This window comes from Polypterus senegalus, chromosome 1 (assembly GCF_016835505.1).
Source record: "Polypterus senegalus isolate Bchr_013 chromosome 1, ASM1683550v1, whole genome shotgun sequence".
Lineage (NCBI taxonomy): Eukaryota > Metazoa > Chordata > Cladistia > Polypteriformes > Polypteridae > Polypterus > Polypterus senegalus.
Genome location: NC_053154.1, coordinates 160,720,806 through 160,743,860, shown reverse-complemented (window position 1 = coordinate 160,743,860; position 23,055 = coordinate 160,720,806). Strand labels below are relative to the sequence as shown.

Sequence of the window (23,055 nt, the reverse complement as noted above, 5' to 3'; positions counted from 1 at the left end):
ATCTGTTCAGAACATGGTTAAATGACCAATTATATCCCACGCTCAACTCCCACTATTGCAAAGATTAATTTAAATGTTTACAGCTGTGTGGAATAATTGAGTTTAGAACAGCGGAAAGACATCTGGGGAAAAAACAAAAAACCTAGCGTAACCCAGGCAGACGATTAATATGGTGTAAATCAAGAAAACACCACAAACAGCTCTTTTTAGCAGAAAGAAATCAATAAGGCATTGTGACCCCTGGAAGAATTTCTGAAGACTGGAACAACAGCTCTATTACCCAGCATAAATATTTACAAGATAACTTATTTTCTTTCTGCTTAATAAACTGTCACTCAGTCTTTTGCTCTTATGCACAGACACTTGTAAGTACAAGTAGCTCTTCTTCTCTTGGTGGGGTAAGCTGGCAGGTGTGTAATAAATACACACCCTTAGCATGTCAGAAGCCACGTGAAAACCACCAAGTGTTTACAGGGATGAAGTGCAATGTACTTATTATCAAGAAGATGACAACTTAAAAAAATAAAATGGTGTTTTTTTTCTATACAATAGGCCTGAACTTTTTTGATGAAATGGCTTGGTAAAGTGATTTCAGAAAATACAGATCTTGATGTACACTGTAAAAGTGTACGTAGTGTAAGCAGTATTTAATGGAGAAGAAAGACTAAACACCCAATAAAACAGGTTGAATTTTGGTTGAACCTCCCATGAATGCCCTTCTAAGTACAGCTGAAATCTCTGCAGTGATGATAAGTGCAGCCTGGTGTGGCACATGTGGACTTCGTTTTTACTGCCTATGATCCTGTTATCTCTTTCTCTCGCTGTTGTATTCAAATACAGCATATGCAGTTATGTTTCATATTCAGTTCAGAATTCCTTATTGGTAAATTTTGAAACTTTCATGGTAAGCAACCACTCCTGTAGTACAATATATCAAATAATATGGCCATTTTTTGTCAATTATTGTAACATGTTAAAAAAAAAAATAAAAAAAACAACTTTACAAAATGCATAAAGAGTTTAGAGTAAAAAAAACACAGATTCAGTGACATAAACTTAGCAGCGTAAGAGTTGATCATGCACTCTCTTCCATTGTGTGTCAAATACTGGAACATTACTCTCCATAAGGCCTTCAAATCCAATTACAATGAAAATGCTCAAAATGTCCTTCAATAAAGTAAAATAAAAAGAAAATTGCTATGTCAGCGGATCATTGGAGCAGTGATTAGCTGATCTGTCATAGCTCGATGATCCTGGGTTCCCATTCCACCATTAGCGTGAGGGTAAGTGATTTGCGATGGACTGATATCCTATAAAGGGTTCATTTCTACGTCTTACTCCATGCTGCCAGGATTTACTCTTGCTTCCCAATGACTCTGAACTGGATAAAGTGGGCTTGACAATTAAACAAAACTTCATGAACAATTTAAAATTATGAATGGAATGCAAAATCAATCAATACTTCATCTAACAAAGCAAGAATGTTATTTCCATTTTCACCTAAATAAGAGAGTATTTAGTATGAAAATCAACAGTCCCGGAAGAACACAGAGATTTTACATTTTTAAATTCATTTTAGAAGTGTCTGAGAAGCAGTGTAAATGGTTATATAATAAAGAGTCTGTAGTGGTGTACCTAAGCTTGGGGATTTCAATATTACCGAGTCTTCATTTTCCATGGTGTGAGGGTTTATGGTTACTAAATTATAAATAACTAGCCAACCCGCGGCATACCATACGCCGCATAATCAGGCCGGTTTTTTTAATGATTTTTAAGCACAGGGAGAAAATTATAATTTGAAAAATCGGTAATGTAATAAATTACCGCAAGAAAAGCAACATTGTAATAATGTACGGAACGAACCAACACACAATCGTCCGTGACTGAAAACTGGAGGACCACAATCGCGCCTTCTCTTGCCAGACGGAGGGATGGGGGTGCACGGCGCGGAGTGTGGAACGGGAGGAGAGGAGGAGGACGTCCATTCAGCTCCCTCCGTCATGCTAGTCTGCTGAATTCTCGTTCAGTATGTACTACCCGCTCATGTGCCCACCTCTAACTCGTCACTTGAGTTGTTGGCTGCTTTTCTATATACAGTATAATCCACCAAGACACCCGACCACAGTAGTAGCGAGGTGGGAGGGGGGGTGTGCACAAAGGGTAGGGATGCAACCAGTGGGAGCATATGAGTCACACTTAGTGGGAATTCCACGGTTTGCAGCCCGAATGGGGTTCAACGGCTTACCCACGCCTCTCTGCGCCGGGTAAACACACGCTCAATCTCATGCATAATTATTTATTGAATGCTTAACACTTCTGGAAAGACACGGTTGCCTAAAATGGGTTGGTGTGAGAATACAACAGTAAGTGAATGAAAAGATGGAACTCTGGAGAGAGCAAAATACAACACAATAGTGAACCCGCGGCATAACAAACGCCGTATAATTATTTATTGATGGTTGAACACTTCTGGAAATACACAGTTGTCTAAAAAGGGAGGGTTTGAGGATACAACAGAAAGTGAATGAAAAGATGGAACTCTGGAGAGAGCAACATATAATTGCCCGCGAGTGAAGAAGACGCATGTTTGTCGCAGATGCGAATTGCTGTATGTAGCGTGTACAACAGTTTGCTATGGTGCACAACATGGTCGTGCGTCGTAACCGAAAACTCGGTTTTTAAAGACTGCTTACTTCTTTGTGTTTTAACCTCAGTTGTAAAGGATTGTTTTAAGGATGCCATGGGATACCCCTCGCAAACTGTTTTACACGCTGCATATGGCGACTCACCTCCGCGAGAAACATGCCTCTATGAACAGTCAAGGTGGCTCGGAGGTACATGAGGCCTCTACGACAGACGAATATAAATGACGCCGTTCTTTCTGTGTCGTCGCACCCGAGTTGGTGGGCGTGGCTCTGCGAGTTGTCGTCGTATCCAATGGTCTTGGAGTTGATGGGCGTGGCTCCTCCCTGCGTGCGACATAGGTATCTTACTTGTCGGTGGCTTAGTGAATCCACGCCCCTTCCGGTGTGCTTTCCATGGGTGTCTTGCCTTAGTGAATTATATATATATAGATTGACAATGACACAGATCATTTAGAGATAAAAACAATGATAGCTGAGTGTGTTCCAATAACAACAAAGTCAAAAGTAGATGAATGACACCTAGTGAATAGCTTTAACCCTAGAATCCCTGAAGCCTACAAAAAGCTCATAATCCCGAGCCACTTTAAATTCCTTCGCACCTCTCCATTAGAGTCTTTTGTGTTGCAAATATGTCGATCAGCACAAGCAGCAAGCAACCTGCTATTTCATCCCCTCCAGCGCCAGAGCTCAACTTGTTATAGTACTAATGACAAAATTTTGACATGAAGTGTATAATGTGTGAAAACTGAAGTCCAAATATCAAATAAACACTTTCACAAAGAATACAACAAAATATATATATTTATATATACTGTGTATGTATATATATATATATATATATATATATATATATATATATATATATATATATATATATATATATATAACAAAACAAGTGTGCTTTTATTCAAAGAATATAACCAAACAAAAAGAAATCGGGTTAGGGTAAGCTGCTGATACAACTGCTTGGGTGGTGCAGTGGTAAGAACTGATGACTCATAATCAAGAGGTCACGGGATCGATTCCAGACGTTTCCCAGAATTATCATTTTGAGTAGTGAGCTGATCTTATTGTTACTATTATAGAATGAAAACATACATTTGATTTGAGTCTGTAACAGCCGGTGTAAATTTATGGTACTAGTAAAGGTTAGCTTTTTTTTTTTAATTCAGTTTTATTCTCTCAGTCACGTTCACGCTACCCCGATCTGACAAAACTGTGTTCAAATAAAAATGTGCTATAACATGGGTGAACTTGGATGAGTATTATACATAAGAGAAAGAGAACAAACAGCACCCCCCACACCCACAAGAAACGTCCACTCACATAAAGGCGAAAGATGGAAATGTTTGGATGCACCAAGAGGTCGGGCGCCATCCTGCCAGTCAGTCTGCCCCACACCTGTCCTCTAATGAAGCAGTAGAGCTTACAGAGCTTGCCAAGGTATTGTGAAAAGTTCTGTTTGTGATTATGTTTTGTGATGGTCTTTATATAAAAACATTTATATGTTACTTATATAAAAGCCACATTGAATGTTGCTTACCTATATTTATTTACTTTTTCTTAGGCTTCAGGGATTCTGGTGTTAATATCCTAAACTCTACAAATATCTTCAGCAGAAAAAGTTGAAATTTCATTTTGAACTCTGAAATCTTTGCTTGAATGATTTTACAGTTTTGTTTTACTTTTTGGCCTTCTGTTTCTTGCAAGGCCTCACTGAAATCAAGTACGAAACAGGTCTGCTCACAAAACAATGAAGCAGTTGACCGTTCACACTCTGATAAGTCACAGGTAACACACGACACACCAGTATGAAGAGCTAACTAGCAGTAGGTGCCTACCTGTATTCATGGTCTGGCTGTAGACCCTCAATTACATAGCTCGTCACATTTTCAACTGTAATTTGACAGTCTCCAAGTTCAATGACGTAAGATGTGATTTCTGAGCCGTTATGGCAAGGCTCTTCCCATTTTAATGCAAGGCACGTTGAAGGGGAGAAAAGAATCGCGTCCGAATGATAATCCTCTACAACAAATAGCACAGGCACCATACCAGGCACTGAGGCAGGCATACAGCAGCTTACAATTTCACTGTAGGGCCCAACACCTGCTTGGTTAGCTGCCTGCAATTAAAAAAAAAAAGAAAAACACAAAGCACCAGTGTTAAGTACATTTTCATTGGGCTTTAGTATTGAGCAGTCTGCCTTAAAAGAGAAAGACAGGTGGACACACATTATTTTTATGCATTTAAAAAACAGACAAAATGCATCAGCCAAAATATATCCATGCACACTTTTACAAAAGATAACAAGAAAAAAAATCCAATACAAAGCTGAAATTCTAAAATGTTAAATAATAGCTTAGTTTAAAGATTTTTTGAATTGATTTAATATGAATGTAAACCTCATAGCTGAAATAAAATTACTGTCACTTCTCTTCAGAAAATTATAAAATTGAGAATGTATTTTTAGACCCGTACAAATGACTCTATTGAAATAATTCAAGGAAGAACACATAAATTCGTTCAGTAACCTTTTTCTACATTCTTGAACCTTATATTATATTTTCAATTAGCTTTCCTTGGAGGAAGAAATCTTGAGGTTTCTACGTTTTGAATAAACAGAAAGATTACATAACTTCTATCCAATTCAAGAATTAAAATTTCATCTAGCATCTGAAATGTAACCATCTCTGCAAGAGGGAGTGACATTATTATAAATTAAGACGAATTACAGTTTCAGTGTGTATAGGTTTGTAAGCTAATCTTTTAAAAAAGGAATAAGAAAGTTGGGACATGGCAACAGATGGCGATAATCCTTGAGGGCCTGTAAACAACGGTGTGGACAGATTTTTAGCGACCACTTACTCCTTTTTTCCACCCTCCTTGATTCGAGGGCGAAATCACAAGCAACTGTCAAAAAGAATAAGCATGATAATTGTTACTGAACTTACATAAAACATAAGAGGGAGTATAAACTAATGTCAAAGGAGATTAAATGAAATATTTTTGAGTGTTACATTAATGGCATGAGCCATTATTTTCCTTGGTTCTGACTGTCATGCTTCAATTTCCTTGAAATTGTTGTCTGTAACGGTGACAAGCTTGTTATTTTTGTTTTAATGGCAAACAAAGAAACAGCCATTAAGGTGTCAAACAAACAGGTACTTATTTCAGTTATAAAAAAATTGGATATTGCTTAATTTTTTTTTTTAAATGTAGGTTTTAAAACACTTTAAAAATTATTATATCCATGTATCCATCCATTTTGCAAATTTGCTGACTCCCATAGAGTCATGTAGGGGTGAAGCCTATCTCAGCAGCATCTGGCTCTTAGTAGGAAAGAGAACTGGGCAGAGTGGCAGACCATCATAAAGACCATCACTTACATGAGGCCAGTTCATAGAAGAAAACCAGCCTACTTTATAATATATATTACAGCCATAATATAGCCATAAGGACTTGATCTTAATCATCATGCATCTAGCCCAGGGGTAGGCAATGTCGGTCCTGGAGAGCCGCAGTGGCAGCAGGTTTTTGGTCCAACCCAGTTTCTTAATGAGAAGTTAATTATTGCTGATGAAACACTGTACTGCTTAATTGACATTTTGATGCTTTGGTTTAGTGGTCTCACGGTTCCCCACCGTTAATTGCTTATTTCAATCTTAAAGAGCTGCATTCATTGTTTAATGGCTCCTTATTAGCAATAAGATGTAAATGACAAAGCAGCCAGCAGTTCTCCATCTAACTTGTTTCCATTTACATCTCTGTGGGTTCATCATGCACTGTTTGATTTAATACAACACCTAATAGAAAAATGTGACAGACTGAAAATCAAACGTTCTAGGCTTGAAATCATTTGAATGACATCCATGCAAAGGAAAAAATCTATGATATAAGAACCCTACATTGCAGACTAGTAAGCCATAAAATTAAATAAGGTCTGAGATTGGCAAGGATTGGTTTCTAATTAAGCAGTTGGGTTGGAATGAAAACCTGTAGCCACTGTGGCTCTCCAGGGCTGACATTGCCCACCCCTGCTCCAGCCTAACTGAAGATTAGTTTGACATTTTCTTTATGTTATTATATGAAAAGAAAAAAAAAAAACACTTGGTACTCTGCAATGCTGCAGTACTGCACATTTAAAGGTTTTTAAAGGTTTGGGAACAGCAAAAAAAAGAAAAAAAAAGAAAAACCCAAGTGAACTATTACAGTTAAAATGCTTACCTGCAGAAAACAAAAAAACAGAAAATTATAAAAACATATTTTAGTATCAATACATTGGGTGTTTTGAATTAATTATGTGACTAAAAGGCCCTACAAGCTTTTACAAAACAAAAAGGGCTAATTTGTCAGAATATGTATAATTTGCAAATCCTCATCTAATAAAAGAATTTGTTTATCTGCCCACCTGCAATCGACAGCAATAATGTGTTGCAGCATCAAGTCCTGTAATTTCATACTGTGTGTCTGTACCGCGGTAAATTAGCTCTAATGACGCCTCGTCTCTGCTCCATTCCAGTCTGTACTCTGCGATGTCGGCTCCTGAATTGTCCGGACTCTGCAAAGTGAAATAAGCAGCAGCTACAAGTTTAAAGCTTCTCTAACAAACTGAAAAATCAGCTTCTTCATCACCATAAACATTCAAATTATAATAATAACACTGGCTCTGAGAACTATCACCACTTATGATGCAAAAAATACTAATGATTAGCACAGTACCTCGATTTATGACTTTTTAATTAAAAACATCTTTTAACAAATTATATCTTTCATATATTGTCTTTAGAGCTTAACTTGACCTTGAATGGACAATAAATACAAGATCTTCCTACAAACTGTGCTGTGTTTTCCCTCCATTTAAAATATAATTTCTTTTTCACATTTACAGCAACTCTGTTTAGTTATGAACACAATGCAAACCTATTAACTACTTACCTCCCAGCTAGCAAGAACACAGGATGCAGACAGGTGAGTTAGACATGGTGCCCTCCACTGGCCAGGAGGCCCAGCTGCAGTAGTTACTTCTATTGCATCAGAATACGGACCATGCTGCATATGGTAAGTGTGAAGCAAAACAATTGACACAAACAGAAGGAGATTATAAATAAGCCATCAGTAATTTAATTTAAATATATTAATGACAAATTAAAATGACATTATATTAGTCACTGTCCATCCATCCATCCATCCCCCAACCCGCTATATCCTAACACAGGGTCACGGGGGTCTGCTGGAGCCAATCCCAGCCAACACAGGGAGCAAGGCAGGAACAAATCCCGGGCAGGGCGCCAGCCCACCACAGGACACACACACCAAGCACAATTTAGGATCGCCAATGCACCTAACCTGCATGTCTTTGGACTGTGGGAGGAAACCCACGCAGACATGGGGAGAACATGCAAACTCGGGAAGCGAACCTGGGTCTCCTAACTGCGAGGCAGCAGCGCTACCCACCGCACCACCCCTATTAGTCAATGTTTGTTGGCAAAATTAGTTATAGTGTCAGTTGTAATATGTGTTTGTTGACTGTTTTATATATATTGTGACGCATGGCTGGGGCTCCTGGATGCCTGTAGGATGGAAGGACCGGGAAAGAAACAATACTTCCCCTGGGACATAAGAAGGCAGCCGCCCTTGGTTTGCATTGGGGCCATGGGATCGGAGCTTAGACGCTCAACCCACCGCCAGGGGGCACCCTGATGGTTACGGAGCCATGGACTGCAGCACTTTCGCTATACCAGGAAGTGCTGCAGGAAGGTCATCAGCTTGCACGTGGAGCACATCCGGGTGAACTATAAAAGTGGGGGCTGCCTCACTTCATTCAGGGAGCCAGAGTTGGAAGGTAGAAGACAGTGTTTGTGGGAGAGAAGTAGAGGCGGCAGGAAAGAGAGACGAGTGAGAGAAATGAAAGACAAGGACTGTAGCCAATAGTGCTGGTGGGTTGTGCTGTGCAAAGGACTGTAAAAAGAAAATAAACGTGTGTGCTTTTGGACTTCGAGGCCGATACTCCACCATATATATATATATATATATACCCTCAAGATCTGTAAAGTTTTAATTTCCCCCTGGGACAAATAAAGAATGTATGTATCTATCTATCTATCTATCTATCTATGCTTGCACTGTTCTCTTTTGATTGTCTACCAGTGACTTAAATTTACCCTCAACAAGAAAAAAGATTTCAGAAGATAAGATGAGGTCTAGATGCAGTAGGAAAATGTTTTTGAAGATTATGCATTATTGGATGCTCACAGTAACAGGTTTAAAATGATATAATTATGATAGAAATTTTAATTTCTTGTTTGATCTTGCTTAAATTATAATTTTATCAGAAAGGCTAACTGTAAAATCAATGCAGGTACAACTTACAAACCTTTTTTTTATATAAATATACTCTTTCAAAATGTAACAAAATTCAGTGGAACTTTATTGCTCAATCTAGTGATTTGTTACTTAAGTATTGCACAGGCCACCTTCTCATCTTTTTGCTTACAAACTGAACCTACCCCTGCATCGTTGGCAGCCCTGACTCTAAAACTGTAAGTGGTTCCGGGCAGGAGGCTGCTGACTGTACATTCTAAATTGGGACCGTCGTACACCACTAAGGCTTCTTTATCTGTCTCACTCATTTCCAAATAGTACGTTGTCACATCGCAAGATCCATCTACTGTGGATGGACTATCTGAAAAAACAATGAAAAAGACATCATGAAGTTTTGATTTTCACACATGAAATGTTTCTAGTGATGAAGTTAAACCACTGAATAAGCCACAACATTTGTTTTTTTAAAAGAAGAACAGACAAATTGATATTTTCAGAGCAGTTTGTAAAAATTATTGTCCATCAGTAAGATAAATAATCAAACTCCATTTGTTGTGAAATGAGTACATCTGAAGACATATAGTCAGAAAGACAGCTTTTTAATATCTATCTCAGTAAATGGTTTACCTTTGCCAATCAGCTCACACTTCACACCACCCAGGACAGTAAAACTGTGAGCCTTTATTAGACTTAAGTTTACTCCTAGCGATTGTCCAGTGATGTGCACAATTTATTCCCTTATGCACTGTCTAGTCATCAAAATGCAGTGAGTTTATTAGAACGGTGCTTTTAGGCTTTAAGCAGAGAAAGCCCTCAATGCTCAATATTTGCATATTTTTATTCTTTTGGGGGTTTTAGGTTGATAACCAACACATTTTGCGTTTATCAGTGTAAGATATATCATGAGATAAAGTCAATTAAGTTTGATAAAACATTTGCTGCTCAGATAGAGAAGAGGAATACCAGGTATATGAATTTCTGAGACAGCAGGATTCATGGATGTTCTGAATCCAATTGTAAAATATTACAACATGCATGGAATTGCTGACAGCACAAAAAGAAAGCCATATTGGAAAAAAATGTGAATGCAATCAATTTTTTTGACAACAGAGAAGCTGTGATCATTGTTTCAATTTTAAATGCATCTTATAAAGAAAGCCATACATTTCTAAAATCGTAAACATTTAATAATTCAAGAACATAGTTTTCTGATTATGTTATAATTCCTGAATAAAAGGGGGAACAGTTACGGGAAAGCATTACTTGGCCAGTTTACCTATATATTTCACGAGAGCATAAGTGCAAAACGTTGGCTTCATCTGAAAATTATTCATGGTTGCAAATGCTTCATTTTTAACTTCAGCTCGTAAATAAGAGACTGCATAAGATATGCTGCTGCAACGGCCAATAAAGATTACTAGAAGCTTCCTTCTGACAAAACCCAGAGCTTTAGTAGTACTTGTGTAGCACAGGGCAGACGGACTACCTGAAGCATTGACAGCCGTGAGTTAATCTGACCTTTAATCCATTGTGCTAAAAGGGAGCAGACATTGGTGTTCTTGTTTGGCAGGGTACAAAGTGATTGACGGTCTGTGGCAGTGCATCAGTTTACTGGGTTGTGTTTCATTCTGACCGTGGTACTGTTAAATCATAGGATGCTCCATGTTAAGGGGGAAGGCACTGCAAGTTTCTCCACTTCCTGCGTCCACTACAGCCACAGGGTTTCAGCTTTTGCTTCAGTTATTACCTTTTAAATTTGGAACATCAGACACTGCAATAAAATGAGCTTTCTCAAGCTGGAGAGAGGCAAGTATCTAAACCGAACCGTGTGCTGCTATTTTCCTCCTCAGTGACAGAAAAGTCCATTAACCATCATCTTAATTTAACATAGTCAAGGCTCAAAAATAGTTATACAGGGTGAGCCAAAATGATATTCCACATTTCTCAAGGTCATTGCGTGAGGTAGAGGCAGCTGAGTGGGTTGGGGTGGGGGGTGCTTTGATAGGCGATCCTTTGTAGTTTTCAGTCGGCAACATGCCTTGGTCTGGTGCACACTGTGCTTTGTGCTTTCGGTGTCGAATCGTTCTTCAAAAAACAACGAATCCATCATAACTACACAACTCGCCGAACACACTTCAGCATTCCTTCCAAAAAACGGAGACGTCCAAAATCGGAAAACAATTCTTCGGTGAGAGCCTAAATTTAGATGGGTACAACTTTGAACAGAAAATCTCCAGGCTGTCCATGAACTGTACAAACGCCTGGAAACATCCAAGCTGTAAGAGCATCAATTTTACAGTCTCCTAGACGTTCAGCGCACAAAATGTTTCTTCCTTTGGCATTTTCAACACGTCTTTGAGGAGGATTTTGCATGAGGACTTTAATTTCCATCCATACAAAATGACGGCGGTGCAGGAACTCACTGAGAGAGACTGGGAGAGTCATAGAGAGTTGTGTGCGAACATTCTGCAAATCGTTCATCGAGATGCCATCGTCACGTGCAGCAACATAGCACATTTCCATTTGAATGGTTGCGTAAATAACCAATGCTTTCGCTATTGGGCTGAAACCAACCCTCGTGAACTTCATCAGAGACCCCTGCACAGTGAACGTGTTACAGTGTTACAGTTTGGTGCTCCATAGCAGCATTTGGCATTGTAGGCCCTTACTTTTATGAGGTGGGCGAATAACGGTCAACGTCACTCAAGAACGTTACATTGAAATGCTAGAGGACGTTTTGCCAGTTACTCTAACTTGAACATCCTTGGAAATATGACAGAAAACTGCAGTACCTTGAGAAACAAAAGAATCAAGCAAACATAAGAAAATCAACTTGCAGATTCCACCCAGTTAATGACTTTACTGAGATCTGAACTCTGAAGTAGGGCTCTGGAGGACACAGCAATGGTGCTAAATACTGTTTCTCTGTTTTTCTAACGTACCAAGTTGTTTTTACACAATGTAGCATGAAACTAAAAACCATCCTGGTTAGTACCGAGTATAAAAAAAAAAAGTTTAAATCCAGTTTGAAAGCTCCTTGTGCATAAACACTAAGAAGAATAAACATGCAGATACATTAAGAATATATTTCAAATAAGAATATAAGCAGAGGAAACCATTCAACCAATCAAGCTCGCTTGTTTAGCTAATAGCTAAGCTGTCCTGATATATTATCTAAATACTTCTTAAAGTATGTTAAGGTTTCCGCTTCTACTCTTTTCAGTAAAAAAGTGCTTCCCGGCTGCAGGCTTAAATGCACTTCTCCTTAATTTTGACTGGTGCCCCCAAGTACATGATCCACCCTTAGGCCGAAAGAATTCTGCTGTATCTACTTCATAAATACCTTTGAGAGTTTTGAAGACATGGATTAGGTCCCCATGTAGATGCCTCTAAACCCACATGACTTGGCTGAAAAATAAATCATGGACTGCTGTTTCTCATTCTAAATGCAGACTTTAGAAATGAGGTACATAAATAAACAGGATGTTCTGCTAATAATACGAATTGCAATTTTTAAAAAATCTTCTTTCTTCAAAAAACACGGAGTGCTTCTGGAGAATTGGGCAATCCAATATATGCTAACTAAGCACACTGTTTTAAAAGAAAGTCAGTGAAGGAAAATAAATTGACTGAACAAAAAAGAAAAAAACAATGAGGCTTACTAAATGTTTTGAAATGCTGAGACAGGACTGCATGGGAGCCTTCCAGCTTGGTAACTGTGGATTTGAGTAAGTCTTAGGTTCAAGTACGGGTGAGCTACATTTCATCCATGGACTCAGTTTAACACTTTATTTTAGGCACAGTAGAAGAAAACATTTGATTTTCAACTCCAGAGATGAAGAGGGGTTTAAGCATACAGTTTTCAATTGGGAATGTAATTTATTCCATCACTCTTTGTATGACTAGAGACCCTTATTGCTGTATCACACAGTTTGAAGGACACGCACAATAAGACAGCTTGCCACGAGGCCTCTAACTCCTAATCTTTAGCGTTTCCTGTCCAGGTAATTTTCTACCAGACAACTGTAGATTGTGTGTCTAAATGGTTTGCCTGGTTATTTAAAGCCAGAGATTCACAAGAAACCATGACGTATAGAGTCTGTCTCCTAATAAACTCAGAATCTCAAAGCAATACCGAAAGAATCAGCTAGTTAGGACGATATGTAGAGCATACACCAGACATATTGATGCACTTTTTTGATTCTTTACTTTGTTTTACTGAAATTATTTAGTTACAATAAGTAACTGAAGTAGCATATTTCTCCCTAGTTTAACAATCATAATTTTATCTATGCAGATGCATAACCTCAGTTTATTATATTTAATTGTAAGTTAAACAAGACAATTCCAAACTGTATTTTAAATACAAAGTCATTTTTCATAGAAAATAACTTCCAAAAAAGTACCAGAAGCACATTTCATCTCTTTATTGTATTATACTGGTGTGATGTTTGGGTCATATACTGTTTGCCAAAAATATATCCATATTTCCACACAAAGGAAAAGATTAAAACCTGAATTAAGAATGGCATGTCTTACCCCACTGCAAGTGAACTTCTTTGTGTTTGGGCTTTCCAACAACTTGGGGTGGTTGACATGGCCCTGGTGCCACATTGAATGTGCGAACAAGCAGGCTCTCAGAACACTAGGACAGAAAGAGACAAGCATGTTAACCATCTGTGTAAGATAAAGGGAATCTTAACATTGTGAAACTTGAGTGCACGTTCTGAGTGTTAGAGCCGGCCAGGGCCTGTAGATGATATGTAATGGATCCCTTCAAAATATAGCTTGCATAGTCATTTGGTTAAATATTAAATTCATCAAGGCAATCAAGGCTACGATTCTGAGTAAGACTTTAAACAGCTATCAGACAAAGTTGAGTAAAATCATGTATGTAAGTATTGGTAAGGCGGCCTTCTGTTGTTATGGACTTAAAGTGCTGCTATGGACCTACTGGAGTAGCTTGCCAACAGGAATTCGCCAGGCTAATAAGGTGGAGCACTTTACAACACTGCTGAAAACACATTACTTTAACGTGCCATTCTCATAGCTTCATTTTAGTTTAATCCTGATGCTCTGCATATTCAATTAATTATCATTATTATTCATGGTGGCTCCAAAATCCGTACTAACCCCTACTTTCTCTTCTGTTCTTTTTCTGGTTTTCAGTGGTGGTGATCTGCACCACTACCACATAATCAAAGCACTGTGATGTCCCTACATTGATGGATTAAAGGCCAGAAGACCACATGACCATCATCATCAAGTTCTTCCATGAGAACCCTGAATACAATAAGGACTGATTGAGGTCATTTAAGTGAAGTTAGGTAGAATATCTAGTAAGGGCTGGGTGGTCTCGTGGCCTCAGAAACCCTGCAGATTATATTTTTTTCTCTAGCTGTCGAGTTTGTTTTTTTTGTTTTTTCTGTCCTCCCTGGCCATCAGACCTTACTTTTAGTCTATGTTAATTAGTGTTCACTAATTTTAAAACTTATTTATTTTGTTCTTTTTTTCTCTTTCTTCATCCTGTAAAGCACTTTGAGCTGCATTACTTGTATGAAGATGAGCTATATAAATAAGTGTTGTTTACTTGTAATTCACTTAAACTACATATTTACATCATAAGGGAAGGTTAATGCTATAATGATGGCATTAGTTTACTTTAGAATGCTAGAGAAAATGGGGTTTTCTTTGTGCTGACATCATTTTTTTTAAAAATGTGCTAAAGTAAATCAACAATTACACCAACATCCAGTAGATATGGAAAGTATTCAGACTCCTTCACTTTCTGCACACATTATTGTGTTGTAGATTTAATTTTAAATGAATTAATTTGCCATTTTTGCCCATCAATCTACACTTAATTATTCATAATGACAAAATTGCAGAATTGTTCGAAACTTCTTAAGAATCTAAAACTATTCAGATGCTTTGCTGTGATACTCCAAATTGTGGTCAGGTGCAGCCTGTTTGATTTAATTGTTCTGGAGTTCTTTCTAGAACTTGATTGTAGTCCACCAGTGGCAAACTGAATTGATTAGACATCATTTAGAAAGGCAAACACCTGTGTATATGAGGTCCCACAATTCACCCTGCACATCAGGACAAAAACCATGTCACGAAGTCCAAGGGGCTCTGTGATAAAACTGTGGCGAGCCATGCACTACATCAGGGCAAGGGTATCCAACTATTTATAAAGCTTTCAGGAATGAAGTGGTCTCATTGATTGTTAAATGGAAGGAAACCACCAGGACTGTTCCTAGAGTTGGCTGTCTGGCAATATTGAGTATCCGGGAAAGAAGGATTTTGGTCAGGGAGGTGAAGTACTCAATAGTCACTCTAAGAGAGTTTCAGAAGTTATCTGCTGAGAAAGGAGAAAATGTTTGAAAGATGACCATCTCAGAAGCCCATCATCAATCAGACGTTTAAGATTTACAGATACTTCTCTTCTAATGGAGCCTGAGAGGATTGGCCAGGAAGAATGGAATAAACTGTCCAAATCCAGGTGTGCAAAGCTTGTTGAAACTTCCCCAAGAGGACTTGAAGCTGTCAAAGGGAACTATACAAAGCATTGAAATGTATGTAGCGAAATGAAATGAAAATACAGTACTTAATTAAATTGTGAGCTTTCCAGTTTTGTCTTGTAATAAACTTGCAAACCTTTCTGAAAAAAATACTTTCACATCACCATTAAGGGTTGAAGTGTAGAGTTATGGGCAAAGTGGCAAATTTATCTATTTAAAATTAAATCTACAACACAATAAACTGCAAAAAGTGAAAGGGTCTGAATACATTTTAAAATCTACTGTAGGCCCCTTATTTTTTATTCAATCTTATATGACATGCTGCTCAAGCAGATTTACTAAAATTTGAAATACTGTGAACAAACACATTTTTAAAAGTTGGTATTGATTGGTATTTTAGCACCCTTACCTAATGAATGCCTGAGGTTGTGTACTTTCAATTTTTTAAATGCAAATTTAATTTATTAGCAAGATGGAATGAAAAGGTGCTTATGGTAAACCTTCCAGCTAGACAGTATTAAGCTTATAAAACATTCATGAATGTAAATTAAAGCAGGCTGCTACAGGAAGATATTCCATTAAGATCTGGGCAGATCATACAGTTATACAGTACAGTATTACTTATTCTTTCCTTTGTGTTATTGTGTTTTACAAAATCTGTCAGACAGCTGCTCTTCTCCCTTATGATCATTACCTAAAAAGCATTCCAGTCAGCCTCTGTCTGTTCTCTTAATAAACCTTGCAATTCAAATTCCACTTTGGTTTAAGCCTGGCCAGATGCTTGGATCACATACAAGGTACTCACTGACAATCACCACCCTGAGATCTGGCACAGAAGGGAGTCCCAGTTCAGATGTGAGGTTTTCAGGTTTATTGCTGGAACTCTAATAGAGGGGTCAAAGTTAGAAATGTTTCAAATGTGACCCTGTCTGAAACACAGACCTTCTGAAAAAAAAAAAAATTGCTCTTAAGATTTGTAATGTGTGCATGCTCCTCTGTCATCCTGAAATCGTAATTCTCTATGCCATGAAGTCTGAAGAGAATGTCTAAGCCACACAAATGAGTCTTTGAGTTTGCTGTTGAAGAGCCGACTAGCTAGAAAAAATTATTTTATTAACACCAGTAAAAATGAGCTTGAGATGACCTCACTAATATTCTAATAAATTGAGTATTATCTAGGCTGGTTGTGATCAAAGTAGAGGAAAAGTTATAATCAGCTTTGGAGATGTACAGATAAGGACATTTTATAAGAAAATATCCTCTTTCTGAGAGCAGTTTCATTAGTCTTCATTAGCCTCAGGTAGGATCCTATATTGGGAGCAAGATCCTGGAAAAGCAACACACATTCTGGCCTACTCATGGAACAAATAGCCTTACTTTTTGATCCTTTTAGTGTCACTGAGGAAACATGGGATTCCATCAATAAACTGACAAAAAGAAACTGGCCATGCACTCTTGATTATAATTTTAATGAGTGCTGTTCCAAGCTCCATGACCATTTGGTATCTACTGAACAGAACATGAAGGTAAAGTTGAGGTTTCCAGAATATCAGATGTGGGGAGCTATGACTCTTGGTAATGAGGTTATCTGTCTTTCTTCATCTCAGTGCAATCAGCTTTTAAGACAAACTGTGATGAAAATGGCGTGAGTGAGGGAGATTAAAGTGATCATCTCCAAGTTCCAAATGATAGATCTCTCCCATAGGTTGCTTGCTCCACATCACCAAGAGATATGCTATCTGTAGTTGAAGAATTTAAGTACATTTGGGTTTGCTCATTAAAGATGGCAGGGTAAATAATAAGACTGGCCATCTGACAGGGCAAAAGCTACAGTGCAGCCGTTTTACTAACAGACTGCAGGGCTGAAGTAGGATGTGAGCTTGTGAATAAAAGTCAGTTGAGCAGATAGACCTTGTGTCTGTCTTTGTGTTGCAGACTGACAGTACTGACAGAAAGGAAGAGAATGCAGGCTGAGATAAGGTTTCTCAGTAGAACTTTAAACAGTCACTGCTCTGAAGGATGTGGAGTGTCATCTGAGGTGCAACAACAACAACATCTATTTATATAGCACATTTTCTTAAAAATGATGTAGCTCAAAGTGCTTTACAGGACAAAGAAAGAGAAAAAGGCAAAATATAAAAATAAAATTAGGCAACACTTATTAACATAGAATAAATAAGTAAGGTCCGATGGCCAGGGAGGACAGAAAAAACAAACAAAAAAAAAAAAAACTCCAGACGGCTGCACAAAAAATCTGCAGGGGTTCCAGGCCACGAGACCACCCAGCCTCCTCCAGGCATTCTACCTAACATAAATGTCCTCAATCAGTCTTGAAATGCATTACTTTGTATAGAACTAGAAGCGTAGTAGATAAGTTACACTGTGATGTGATTCTGGAGGTAGAAAGAGAGCAGGCTAGAGGGGGCCTCACAGGGACAAGTGGTCTACACAATAAGTGGATGGATTTTTAAATACCTATCTCTAGTATCTCATTGCAATTTTTGCTGTTGGGACTGATTTTCTAATGCTATAACAGAAGACTCCCTTTTTGATTCTACAGAAAGTGGCGATGGGGTTACTGTTGTAGCTTAAATTAAAACTCTCTTTATGATGTTTTTTCCATTATGTACAATAAATATATGGCACTTTACAAATTATTTTTTAAAGTACCTTATTATCACATAACAGGCAGGTATGAGTCATTCTAAATGTATCATATTTCAGTTTATTACCACCTTGTAACTAATAAAATTGTATTCTAGCTAAAAATTTTTTTATGTATATAGTATAGCTAATTTTGATTTATAAACCCAGGATACTGTGAACATCTTCAAATGCAGAACAATACAAAAAAAGAAACCAAATAAAACTAAATCAGAGACATACATAGACTAATGATTGATTGTGGTTATGTGTGGAAGCAACTAAAAGCAAACAGGATGTCCTTACCTCAGGTCACAATTCACATCACTCTTTCAAAAGCTGAAAATCTACGTCACTTAAACATTTTACAGTGTAAGGGCTTAGTTTTATAGCTTTACAGCCATTTTGGTAATGAAAAAGAGAAACAAAAAGTGAGCACAGGCTCTGGACTTTACCTGGCTGTGTCCTCCAGTGCTGATACAGCAAGCTCGTAGTCGATACAAAGTGCCTGGTTTTAAGTGGTCACACACATACTCTGTTGCTGATCCGCTGTACGCCACTTCCCACTGGTTGGCTTTCATGGGGAGAAGAAATATTAAATTTTCATGTATTCTCAGATGTTTTTCATTTGGAAAGTCCTGCATGTAAGCCAAGTCAAGCTTATCTTGTCAGCAGCCCAGCATCATAACAAATGACACACAAAACAAATTATAATTTTGCATTATTATTATGATGCAGTGTTATAATTTATTTGCCAAAAAAAAAAATTCCTTGGTGTATATATTTACAGTGCTTACATGTTGGTTCAAAGAATTTTTAAGCACTAGCACATTATCTTTTTTGATTTTTCTTTTTTTGTATATTACTTATCCCATGTAGTGTGTAGTGGTAGATGAGAAAGTTTTTTAATCTCATGTTCTCATACAGAATTTTCGGTTGAAAGGCAAGCAATCTAAAAATATCATTGAAAAAAAAGAATTTTTTTTTAAATAACTCATGTCGCATAATCCATATATCTGTTATTCATTTATATGCTAAAAACATGCAAAATGTGTCAATTTTTGCTAAAATAGTTTTAAAAACTTACTTCTGGAATACCAGGCATAGACGATCAACAGAAAAGACACATTTCCACAATAAAGTACTTTTGAGTTGAAGATCAACCTTAAGAATGCTGCCTTCAGTTTTAAATGCACTGTATTGTGGGAACATGGCTTTTTGTCCTTTATGCAGCATTTACTGGATGTATTAATAGCATTTCAGCACAAAATGCACATATTATTTTGCACCAGCAAAGGTGCAGTGAATACATTTGACTTGAGCATTCATAGTTTTCATCCTTTTTCTCTGTCTCTATTTAGAATTCTTTGCTCAGAGGTTGGTGTGTTTGCTGCTTCCTCAGCAGCTCTTCTTTTCTCCACCCTATCGGCCCGCTTCTTCTCTTCTTTCATTGGCATCTTTTCGTGTTAAAACTGATTAAGTCAGTGTTTGTGTTGCAATTACTTAGTACTTTCTCTTTAATAATTCACTTAAGATTGCACTTAAGTCTTCAATCTGCTTCAAGAATGATTTAAGTTATGAAGAGGTAGGGGAAGTGAAGGCGAAGGTGGTAGGGATGGATTGTTTCCATAGATGTTTTTCACATCGTTTGCCTTTGTCCAGAGTTGGTCTACACTGAATTCCATTCTTTCTTATGTCCTTCCTCCATGAAAACATAAGACTACATTTTTTTCCTTGGCCACTAATACAAACTACAAGGGGTGAAGAATTATATATGTATTGTGACTGGCCGCTGGGTCCCATGCCCGGCCGGGATGCCCCTTCAACACAGGATCCGGGGGAGCAGCTATGGGATGCACTCTACATCCCCCGGAATGCTTGGTGGCAGCCCTCCTGCTGGATTACATTGGGGCCACAGGTGTGGGACTTCAGGACTCAGACCTGTTGGGCTCCATGGCCACCACCCAGAGGAGCTGCATGGCTTAACGAGCCTGTGGGCTTGAATGCAGCCACACCCGAAAGTGCAGCCTAATTAGGCCAATTACCACCTGGAGCACTTCCGGGAGGGCTACAAAAGAGCCTGCAGCCACTACTCAGGAGCCAGAATCGGGAGGAAGACGACGAGGTTGCCTGGGAGGAGTGGTGCTGCCAGAAGGGTGTATTTGTGGAGTTAAGTGCTTGTGGGACTGTGTATTGCCTTTGGGGTTCACGGGGAAGATGTGCCCCACAGGTGAAGAAAAATAAAAGTGTCTGTTTTACTCGTGCCTCCCGTGTCCAATCTGTGTTGGTTCGGGCGCAATGTAGTGCCTTTCTTACTATATATATATATATATATATATATATATACTGTATATATAAACCCAAAAACTCAGTTTTGGGTGGAGTATTCCTTTAAGCCATGTCTCGAGTCAATCAAAATACAATTTTAGCCAAATGTTCAAATTAGTGGCACACCATGACATGTAAAAAGAAATGAGAATTCCTGCATGTTAAGAAAGGTGTTTCTTCTAGCTTTAATTAACTGAAAAATTAAAACTGCTCCGGTAACAAGTTATCTTATAAATACAGCACAGTAAAATGCTGCCATGTGTTTACCATCACTGTTCCCTTCTGATATTTCCAAAAGGTATGTAAGGATTTCCGAACCACCATTGTCTTGTGGGGGATCTGTAATATAAAAGAATGGTTTAAAAAGTTTTTATTTTGTTATTTTTAAACAATATTTAAAACTAAAGGTTTCTAAAGCTGTTCTCTTGCTTTCCTTCATGCATGCAAATGTACTACTGCATATGAAATAGAAAGTCTACTGATGGAATATAATTTGAAGCAGCTATGCTCCATGTGGTCATGACAAATCACACCTGCATCTCAAGTAATAAAAAAACACAGATATGGACTAACAGTGCACACTTCCACATTCTAGCTTTCTTAGTTTACTACCATCTCATGGGGTCCAAAGCCTTTTCAATAAGTAACACCAGTGGAGGAAACCCAGTCCATTGTAGGGTACACTTGCCCACTCTGACTCATTCACAACAGGTCCAGTTTAGAATTAGTCTTATGTACACATTTCTGAGAGAAATTAATTAAAGGATGAGCAAACATAAAAAGTGCAAAGGGAAAATAAATCCCACAATAACAAAACACAGCTGATAAAGCAGTCTCCGGCAGAGTGGTTAGCTTACCCCACTTCACACAAAAGCTGTGGGACGTGATGGCGCCCTTGATACAAGGACTAGAAGGGGGTCCGGGTCTGTCTGGGCTGGTGGTGCAAACGAGAACTTCACTGGGATTGCTTCTCCCTTCCACATTGGAGGCAATGAGCTAAAAAGGAGAACAGAGATCAAAGAATGAGCAGAGCGATCCTTCTGATAAAAGGTCACAGCGTGTTAAAAAGGCAATGATATAAGCACATGTCCTAGACAGGCCTGTTCCATGAAGTATGCATTTCTTAACGTGACATGGCAAAAGTTATTACCAGACAAATCAAACAAGTTTCATCATAACGGCAAACATTTTCACACCAACAACAATTAACACTGCCAAACACTCTCATTTCCATCATGTCTGTTTTGAAAAATGCAACATGCTGCAGTAGAAGGTTCTAAGTCAAGCACTGCTTCTGAAGGGGAAATTACATCTTAAGTGATTTAAATTGAGGTTTAAACTACTTTCTTGGGTTGGAAGCAATTTTATTTTTATGTCAAATAAATAAGTCTCCACCTCTTTGGCATAACTTGCTACAGAGAAATGAGGGATGGAAAAATGATCACTTAAATCACAAAGTGCCCAATATAATGAAACTGCATTAAACTGCTGCTTTCTTAATCTTTTCTATTTTAACTACCAAATAAGAGCTGCTTGTCTAATGAGACTTCAAATTACTAATCGCAATCATAAGTATATCAACTTAGAAGAAGCAAGAACCAAAAACAACTTGCTAATTTGTGGTCCTCATATTTCCAGACTGAATTCAGCTGCTCTCTCAGAACTAAATGATCTAAACAAGGGGTCCTCAATCACAGTCCTGGAGGGCTGTAGTGGCTAAAGGTTTTTATTCCAACTAGTTGCCTAATTAGAAAGCAGTTCATGTTGATAATGAAACTTGGTATTGAACTGTTTGTCTTGTTAATGCTCCGCTGTGGCAACCCCTAATGGGAGCTGCCGGAAGAAGAAGAAGAAGAAGAAGAAGAAGAAGAATGCGTGTGTTCATCCAACAGCAATTTTAATTGCAGCTTCCTTCTGTGAGAACATTATCCAAGTGTTTTGTGGACCAGAATAGTTCTAAACTTAATGGTCCTTCCAATTCCCCTCTCACTCATTTTTAAACATTTTTTATCACAGATACTTCATGGTAAGCACGTTGGCCGGAGAGCTGCTGGTTTATTGGTTATCTGCATCTCATTATTAACTAATGTCTGATTAAGAAAACAAGCAACAATTAAACCTATACTGAGCTGCTAAAATCTAAAATAGGCAATTAAGGGTTCTGAATGGTAACAGGCAAGAGAACTAAAATTAAGACCAAAAAACATATTGCTTTAGTAGTCAATAAAAGGGTTCTAATTAAAAAATTGGCTAAAGTGAAAACCTGCAGCCATAGCAGACCTCCAGGACTGTAATTGAGGACCACTGATCTACAAAGTATTAGGCTTAGAGGCAATTAGCAGTTTTTTATTTCTTTAAAGAAACATTAACAGACTTTTGCAAGTAGCTGGGGAAATGTTGTTTTACTAAGAAATTAAGAACACTTGTGATGCTGCTTTATTTCATTCATTCCTAAAATATTTATTGTCTCATAATAATTATGCCATTTTTCTTGAGTGTCTTCTCAATAACGATTTCTGTCCATCTGTTCCGCAGAGGTTAAATAAACATTATTTTGGATTAAAGTGGGCAATGGAAACAAAATTACTTCCCTC

At 38.0% G+C, this 23,055-nt stretch overlaps 1 protein-coding gene across 3 annotated transcripts in view; it reads right to left on the bottom strand.

Annotated features, from left to right (window-relative positions):
- The window catches only part of fndc3ba (fibronectin type III domain containing 3Ba), a 528,549-nt gene that overhangs the window by 49,086 nt on the left and 456,408 nt on the right, over positions 1 to 23,055 (bottom strand). For all 3 annotated transcript variants that reach the window (XM_039761474.1, XM_039761483.1, XM_039761492.1), the window contains 8 exons: positions 21,319 to 21,457; positions 20,729 to 20,800; positions 18,589 to 18,707; positions 13,506 to 13,611; positions 9,152 to 9,327; positions 7,581 to 7,694; positions 7,054 to 7,203; positions 4,487 to 4,767 (listed from right to left, as the gene is read on the bottom strand). In XM_039761474.1, the coding sequence (XP_039617408.1) occupies positions 4,487 to 4,767; positions 7,054 to 7,203; positions 7,581 to 7,694; positions 9,152 to 9,327; positions 13,506 to 13,611; positions 18,589 to 18,707; positions 20,729 to 20,800; positions 21,319 to 21,457 (1,157 nt within the window). The remainder of the gene's footprint in view (positions 1 to 4,486; positions 4,768 to 7,053; positions 7,204 to 7,580; positions 7,695 to 9,151; positions 9,328 to 13,505; positions 13,612 to 18,588; positions 18,708 to 20,728; positions 20,801 to 21,318; positions 21,458 to 23,055) is intronic.